The sequence below is a fragment of the Xiphias gladius genome, chromosome 23, assembly GCF_016859285.1.
Source record: "Xiphias gladius isolate SHS-SW01 ecotype Sanya breed wild chromosome 23, ASM1685928v1, whole genome shotgun sequence".
Classification (NCBI taxonomy): Eukaryota; Metazoa; Chordata; class Actinopteri; order Istiophoriformes; family Xiphiidae; genus Xiphias; species Xiphias gladius.
Window position 1 is genome coordinate 18,425,517 of NC_053422.1, and position 8,682 is coordinate 18,434,198.

At 42.2% G+C, this 8,682-nt stretch overlaps 1 protein-coding gene across 2 annotated transcripts; it reads left to right on the top strand.

Annotated features, from left to right (window-relative positions):
- Positions 1-53: 53 nt before the first annotated feature.
- On the top strand, positions 54-6,521 carry znf711 (zinc finger protein 711). Of its 2 annotated transcripts, XM_040120334.1 has the most exons (8): positions 54-274; positions 1,386-1,467; positions 1,580-1,678; positions 2,100-2,960; positions 3,088-3,234; positions 3,372-3,554; positions 3,907-4,041; positions 4,173-6,521. In XM_040120334.1, the coding sequence occupies exons 3-8, from the start codon at positions 1,600-1,602 to the stop codon at positions 5,351-5,353; spliced, it is 2,586 nt and encodes an 861-aa protein (XP_039976268.1). In that variant the 5' UTR covers positions 54-274; positions 1,386-1,467; positions 1,580-1,599; the 3' UTR covers positions 5,354-6,521. The 2 variants fall into 2 exon arrangements, with proteins under 2 accessions (XP_039976268.1, XP_039976269.1); XM_040120335.1 differs by lacking the exon at positions 1,580-1,678.
- The last annotated feature ends 2,161 nt before the right edge of the window (positions 6,522-8,682 follow it).

Consider the following 8,682-nt stretch of genomic DNA (forward strand, 5'->3'; position numbering starts at 1 on the left):
ATTAAGAGAATGACTGCGTTAATGTAACTCTGCTCTCTTATGCATGACGCAAATAGTAAGGGATCAGCGGTAAACGAGGCCACGCATTGTCTGCCCCCCGCCCTCCCTCTGCTTGTCAGGAAGCAAGCTGATTGGCCGAGGCCTAGCAAAGAGTGCCCGGGGATCCAAAACTGCAGGCCGCACTTAGCTTACCGTCAAAAATAAACCAAAACAATAACAGACAAAACTGAGAAGGGGGAGAAACGCCGATAGAGTCAGGAGACGACGTTATCAGGTAAAATTATTTTGAATCGATTATAATGGCATGTGGAACAAGACGCAAGGGCCCAGTCGGCCGTAGCGGGCCTCTTTCAGCCTTTTCGAAAAACAACATGGAAGATAATGCGGCACAAGCTGCGCCACTTAGCTTAGCAAGCTAGCTAGCCGAACGGACGGCCGTCGTCGCGCAGATTAGAGCGACAGACAAAATAAATAATTTCGTGAGACATTACAGTTTGTTGCTTGTGGTAATTACTTTATTATTAGTTTAACGTTTTGCGTACATGATGCTTACTTGGTCAAATGAGATCGCTTATTGCCTCTCTTGAATTAGCAATTATGCTAAAACAAAATGGCGCTCAGAGGAACAGCCCTAGCTTGCTGGCTAGTTAGCCTCGGTGGGTGGAGGGCGGTAGCCGCCCTAGTATGCATTGCATAACGTCTGCGGTACTTCCATTGGCGGCCATAAACTCGGGGCATGTGTGGATTTATTCAAAGAGTCCAGAGTAAAAGACTTTTTAAAGACGAGAAGTGTTGCGGCACAGTGTTTGTTTTTAATCCCACAATGATATATCTGTAGAAATCTAGGACCCATAACGTTACAACAGACCACTGCAGACATTACATATTTGGCTTATTTTGAACCGTCATGTGACGACAGTGCATTTCCTCCCACAAAAACAAGCAGGACTTATCTTCCAAGACCCATCAGAGCCGCTACCCATGAGCTCGTCCCCCTCCACACTGAGCAGGACAGCCCTTTGTCTTAGCTGGGCTCCAGCCATCAGGCTCAACCAGCTCCAGGTGTATAGCTATATGTCTTCAGGTTGAACCTGCCTGTAGTACTCCTGATAGGCAATGGATGGAGCCAGTGGTCAACAACACAACTGCCGCCCTCCTCGGTGGCAGCAGATAGTTTTTCTGCCTTCCTTATTTTATTCATACAGAAGCCATACGTTTTGAAGGCGGCACTGGTGCCCTTATGATAAATCCGAACCCATGCATAAAGTTCGTTTTTAAATATTACAAGGCTTAGACTACAGTGAACTAACTAATTATCTCGTTCTGTTCTCTATTATCAACATTATGCTTATGAAAACCAATTTTTTGTTTTGTTTCTCTGTCAGAGGGATTGATTGCCTTGATGGAAGAAAGCAAGTCATATATCGTATTGGTTTTATTCTAAGAGTTTTGTCATCAAATGTGAAGGTATGTATTGAATACAAGCCATGTCAGTTGTTGCATTCACTTTCATTTTTAGTAATGCACACTAACAAAGTGAAAGAAAACATCTTAACACAGTGTACACTGTAATTTTCAGTCTTTTGTCTGAGTAAAGACATGGATCAAGGAGGAGGGGTGTTGGAGCTACACACTCAGGAGCTAAAGATGCCCCACGCTATGATCATGCAAGACTTTGGTAGGTGGTCGAGTAGGACAAGGTGAAAACTATTATATTGTAAACAACCCTGAATTTCAACATGCAACATGTAATCCAAGACAAATGTCCCCACAAATGAAAAGAAAGCTAAAGCTCTTGAAGATGAACTCTGTAACTATTTACCAAGTTTGGCTTTATTGGGTTACACCTATCGAGATGACAAATGTGATTTAGCTTCATTACTTAGCTAAATAAAAAGTCTCAGTAATATTACATGGTCAGTCTGAAATTTTCACTGCATACCAATAGAAGGGTGATACTCCTTCACAAACCTGACAAGATGCTCTGACATCTTCCCTGTAGCTTGAATGATCAAAAAGCTGTGGACTGCTGCTATAATTATCATTTCGTTGTTTGAACGTGTTTTTCATTCACCCCTCTCTGTTTGTTGTGATTACAGTTGCAGGCATGGGAGGTCTCGCTCACATTGATGGGGAGCACATTGTGGTGTCTGTGCCCGAGGGTATGCTTCTTTCTGATGTGATGACAGACGAGGGCATCCTCCTGGAGCATGGGCTTGAGGTGGAAGGCCTAGAGACTCAGGTGGTTCAAGGCCTCGAGACAGAAGTGGTTGAAGGACTGGAGACCGAAGTGGTGGAGAGCTTACATGCAGATGTAGAGGGCTTGGAAGCAGAAGTGGTTGAAGGCCTACAGACACAGGTTGTAGAGCTGGAGACTCAGGTTGTCGAGGGCCTAGAGGGTGAGGTGGAAGTGGAGGGTCTGGAGGCGCAAGTGGTGGAGGGCCTAGAAACTGAGGTGGATGTTGAGGGCCTGGAAGCTCACGTTGTTGAGGGCCTTGAGGAGGAGGTTGAAGTGGAGGGTTTAGAAGCTGAGGTTGTTGAAGGTCTGGAGGTAGATGTGGAAAGTCTGCAATCTCAAGGGGTTGAGGCCCATGAAATCACCAGTGAAGACATGGTGCCCTCAGAACACAGTGTGATCATGCCTGAGAATATCCTGGGGACGGAGGTTGCAATAGAGGAAGCTCTGGACCCCCATCACCACCATGTCCTTACCTCAGACCTCATCCAGGACTCAAACCACCACCATGATGACATGCCAGACCAGGTGTTTGTGGCAGAGCTACTGTCTGAGCACCAGGACAACACCCTGGACCACCAGCTTGTGTCAGAAGGCTTGATGGTGACAGAGGCCAGTGCAGAGACCATAATCCACGAACAGCTACCAACTGAGGCTGTTCCCTTGCAGACAGATGAGGATGATGATGCAAGAAGCAGCTCTGAGGATTACCTTATGATCTCCTGTAAGACACCTTGCCATATAATAACACATCTTAAATTAATAACCACTGTTCTTGTGCAATGTTCTGTTTACTATTGATAATATACAGTTTTGGATAACCTCATGTTTATGTATTTTTGTTACTGTAGTGGATGAGGTTGGAGAGAAGTTGGACATAGGAGACACTCCCCTTGAGATCAGCACTGAGGTAATGGAAGATAAGGAATCCAAAGAGGAGGATGGCTCTGAGGTCATCAAAGTCTACATTTTTAAAGCAGAAGCAGATGACGATTTAGGCAAGTGATCTTTAAATAGACCAATTTCTCAGTCTACTAGCAACACATCACTTTTAACATAAGAAACTACCTGTATATTTGTTCCTGTTCAAGTGAATGTAGATCATGGCTTTAACAGCATTTTTTTCCATTTCCAGGTGGAACAGAGGTAATAACAGAGGATGACTACCAGAATGGCCATCCTGACCTTGAAGCTGCATCATCAGGCAGACTGGGAGTTGGTCGCGATAAGATGGTCTACATGGCAGTCAAGAACCATCCTAAAGAAGAAGAAGACGACGATGAGGATGACAGTGATGAGGATGACGATGATGACATCAGTATGTTCCTTTGTGAAACAGCTTTCGGTGCATTTTGTTAGACAGGTTGTGTCTTTGTAAATCAGTAAGACTCAAAACTGCCATTGACTATTGAAAGTACATCAGTAAGAGGAGGATGCTGTGTATCAGCATTCTTTTTAGGTGACTTATCAACAAGATGTTTGTGCCTGAGCATGGCCAGTTTGTACAGCAAACATCACAGATTGGATAAATAACACATTTAAAACAACGATTGTTTCAAGCAAAAATGATTTAAAAAAATAACCAGTTTTAACAAGTCTCAATGAAAATAAAATAAAATAGTGTTGCCCATCCTTTTGATAATGTGATTTAAACTGTCATGTCTGTGCAGGTAATACCATTGAACAGGTGAAGAATGGCGCAGCTACACCATTTCTACAAATCCGAGAGGGGCTTGGTACCAACCGTACCCTTAAACCCAAAGCTAAGAAAAAGAAGAAAGGGGAGACACGACAGTGTCAGACTGGTATGATCAGCATATGATACTTACGGACCATAAGATGAGATGATATGATGATTCATACTGACAAAATTTCACAATAAATGTTGTTCACAAGATTCTAAGTTTTGCAATATTTTTTCAAACTTCTCTTCTAGCTGTTATCATTGGACCAGATGGCATGCCTTTGACAGTCTACCCCTGCCACATATGTGGAAAGAAGTTTCGCTCACGAGGCTTCCTCAAATGCCACATGAAGAACCACCCGGACCATCTGCTAAAGAAGAAGTACCAGTGTACAGACTGCGACTTTACCACCAACAAGAAAGTCAGTTTCCACAACCATTTGGAGAGTCACAAGCTGCTGAGCCACAACAGTGAGCGTTCTCCAGAATACACTGAGTACACACGGCGCTACCACGAGTCCAGCCCCCTGGGCTCCGACAAGCTCATTGTCAAGGACCGGGAGCCCAAACTGCATCACTGCAAGTACTGTGATTACGAGACAGCTGAACAGGGCTTACTCAACCGTCACCTGCTGGCTGTGCACAGTAAGAACTTTGCACACGTGTGTGTCGAGTGCGCCAAAGGCTTTCGCCATCCGTCAGAGCTGAAGAAACACATGCGGACCCACACAGGCGAGAAGCCCTACCACTGCCCGCACTGTGAGTTCCGCTGTGCAGATCAGTCCAACCTAAAGACTCACATCAAGAGCAAGCATGGGGCAGATCTGCCTTTCAAGTGCAGCCACTGTCCCCAAGCCTATGCTGACGCTCGGGAACTCCAACGTCATATAGAGATGGTGCAAGGCCACAAGACCCACCAGTGCCCACACTGTGAGCACAAGAGCACCAACTCCAGTGACCTGAAACGACACATTATTTCTGTTCACACCAAGGACTTCCCCCATCAGTGTGACGTGTGTGAAAAAGGATTTCACAGGCCCTCGGAGTTGAAGAAACACGCGGAGACACACAAGGGCAACAAGGTGCACCAGTGCCGGCATTGTAACTTCAACGCTCCCGACACCTTCACCCTGAGCCGCCATATTTTGTCCTTGCATACGAAGGACCTGCCCTTTAAGTGCAAGCGTTGCCGGCGAGGCTTCCGGCAGCCCGCTGAGCTGAAGAAGCACATGAAGACACACAGTGGTAGAAAGGTTTATCAGTGCCAGTATTGTGAGTATAACAGTACGGACGCTTCTGGCTTCAAACGCCACGTCATCTCCATTCACACCAAGGACTATCCCCACCGCTGCGACTACTGCACCAAGGGCTTTAGGAGGCCTTCAGAGAAGAGCCAGCACATAGCCAGGCATCACAAAGACATGTTGATGTAATGTCATTGTGCACACAAACACACTTTTTCCCGAGTAAATCTGTGTCACACACCCAGAGGTAATTTTAGTGTATTAACAAAGAAATGACGGATGTATGGTGTTGATGAAGACGACAACATTATATTGCCGTTATGTGTTCTGTGTTGTAATGGGTGTAAACCTCCTCCCCCAGGGGTAATACAAGAACACATTTTAGATGGGGTGAAGTCTAAAAAAACACCGTGTGTACACTGAGTGGGACGGCTGTAAATTGTGTTTTGTTTTGTTGCAGAAAATCACATATGAACATATATTCAGGGTTTCAAATGTCTATATTTTTATACCCACTCAGCTGAAATGCTGCAAGATGATGACTTTGTCCTGTAAAACAGAGAGTGGTGCTTTGTGAACGTCATGCCAGTTCATCAGATGATGTGGACTGAGTACAGGAGAAGTTTGCCTCCACAGTACCAACTAGTATCTATTTTCCTTATTAACCAGCTTTTGCTCTGACATTTGTTTCCAATGCCATCTGTTCTTCAATGGGCAAAGCCATTCATGAGTTCATAAATGGTTCTCAGTGATGTTGACACACATTACGCACCTTAAAAATATATTTCATTAACTCTTGACAGTTCAACTTCCATCATTTTGGATTTTATTCTCTAGCCTGAACACTTGGAGCTCCATTAACTTAATCATGTATAATATAGACTATATTCTGTTAAATATGTCTTAAAAGATGAATCAGAAAATTTCTGGTCTGATCAGCCGTGTTTAGCAAGGAGGAGAAGGGTTCAGTTCGTATATTAGTGGATTATCCCTTTAGTGTACACAACACACTTCTGAGACAAATATCTGCCATTATATCTGCTATGATGGTGCCGATAATTAACAGGTGTATTATTATATGAACTTCACAGATGGTTGGCTTTAAGTCAGATATAAACCCCTGAAGTGGTTATAGCTGACTGCCACTGCAAGTTACATATGTGTGAAATTACCTATGACACAGATGTGCTCTCTCAGCTAACCATTTGATTGCAATCATGCCTTACATCTGTTGGTCTCTATCCCTTAAGCACTGATGAACACAGCTAATCAAAAAAATAAGTGATTTTTAACTCTCAAACATACTGTATCAATACCATTCTCTCAGAGATTGTGTGTTTGAGTCAGTAGAAAGCACTTTAATAACTTTTGTATTTTTAATTACATGTATGGGGACTATATATATATATATATATATATATATATATATATATAGTGTGTATATATATATATATAATATATATACATATATAATATGTATATATGTATATATATTTGTATGTATATATATGAGTATGTATATACATATATATACGTATGTGTGTGTATATATATATATATATATATATATATATATATATGAACCCTAGATAATAAACAAGTACTGAGCTTTGTGAGTTGGTAAAGGTAAAGATTGTTTTGAGTGTTCTCGCTAACAAGTGGGCGCGATCCATTACAAATGTCATTGAAAGTGGTGGGTGAAATGATTTCTTGTTATGTTCAATGGATAAGTGATTGGGTTTTGTGTTTTGTTCGTGCTCACTAACAAGTTTCCCATACCTTAGTCCTACAGTCCTAAATAACCCAACCCAGTCCCAAGCATTGGATTACTCCCCAAGTCAGTGGTCATCATATTGGCATTAGTCTTTAAAGTATGCACATATGCTGTCTCCATTAAATTAATTGTGGTATATATTAAAAATCCCTACATTTCGTGTACCTTAGTCTATATTTTCTTTCAGTCTGATTGTGGATAAACTACTGGTGGGGAAGAACCAAAATAAACAATTATCTTTTTACACTTTTTGTCCTTTCTGTCCTGCATAAAAGAATCATCCTGACATCTTAAAGGTATAGTCAATTTATCTCTATCTAACAAAAGTATATGCACATACTTAGTGAGGTTTGGTTGTAGTAAAACTGTTTTGTTAAAGTTTTATCTGTTGGTTTATATTTCACAGATCATCCCTTTAATTTACTCCAGGAGTTGACAGAATACAGATTATTCCTGTAGATTGTTCCTTATTTCATCCATTTGGATTATAAGCAAGCCTGATTGATGGTGGACATCATGCAGGATTGCAGTTTTGACTGAGATAAAAATTAATCCTAATCCATATCTTGCTGCGGCAGAGATCTGTTTATTTTTTAAAGAACTCTAATGAATGTGTTCTCAGTGGTAGCGGTCAGTTCATCGGATTTGAGTTCACAATGGCCCTTGAAGCACAGCTTCAACATTGGTTGATTGTTCAACTTCAGTCAACCACAGAGAAGTGATGAATGATGCCATTCAACCTCTAAGTGCTGTCCCACCGGCCAACAAGCCGTTTAACGATTAGTAAAATGGAATTCAAAGTTTCACTCGATCACCCGCTCATCCTCCCACACATTTGTGCATAGATGTAGGAGTTAGTGTACGGAAAGGCTGAGCTGGACTGCACTATCCCAGTAGACGGTATAGTCTTCCACTTCAGCTAGCACAGAGTGAAAATGATGCAGTAATCTGAAAGCTCCAGACTTGAAGTCCAGAGGCATTAAAGCCTTCCAAAGTCTTGTACTTTCAGTCTAACCCACTGCGGTTATGCGCATATATTTGGAATTATATTTTCCCCCAGTTGCTAGGATGCAGTCCCGCAGCATTAAGGGCATCGCCAACTCAACAAGTAGGTTCAATACATGCGGTACATCTTCAGAGAGATCAGAGCCTCACCGGCCCTGGAAAAAGTTTAAACAACAACATTCAGGGGTGAACAAAAGCAGCCATAATCTTCACACTTGTTGCTTATTGATGTCATCATCATGTGTGGGCCACAATGCAATTTTTCAACTGCTGCTGTTAGAGTGAGGATAATAGCGGAAAAAGCACAGGTGCTAATATTAACATAAATAAACAGTTTTTTTTTTCTGTGCCATTCAAGTGACCCGGTAAACCATGACAGTGTAACAGTACCAAGGCCCTGAAACTGAAGCAACTAAACAGAATTCAGCTGTGAATAATTTGATTATTCCTATTATACACGCATCTAGATGCAGAGTTGCTGGAAAACTGCACTGATGAAAAGAATAACGCCTGCAAACTGACTGCTAACCACAAATTTATTTAAAAAGACAACATTTTTATATATTAATCCCAGTCCCATCTTGGTCAGGGGTCCAAAATGTTGTCCGTGTAAGTAAACGTGTGATTTGGAGTCATTGTCCAAGCATGTACAGTAAATGTGGACACAAACTTAAGCTTCCACCAAGTGGAAATTGATAACATGGCTTGTGGGGCACTTCACGACAGCTGTCATTTATAC

Excerpts from the sequence above, each read along its gene's own strand:
- znf711 (XM_040120334.1), top strand. The coding sequence starts at position 1,600 with ATGGATCAAGGAGGAGGGGTGTTGGAGCTACACACTCAGGAGCTAAAG. Across the intron at positions 3,235-3,371 it reads AGAAGCAGATGACGATTTAG|GTGGAACAGAGGTAATAACA; the intron begins GCAAGTGATCTT and ends TTCCATTTCCAG. Across the intron at positions 4,042-4,172 it reads GACACGACAGTGTCAGACTG|CTGTTATCATTGGACCAGAT; the intron begins GTATGATCAGCA and ends CTTCTCTTCTAG.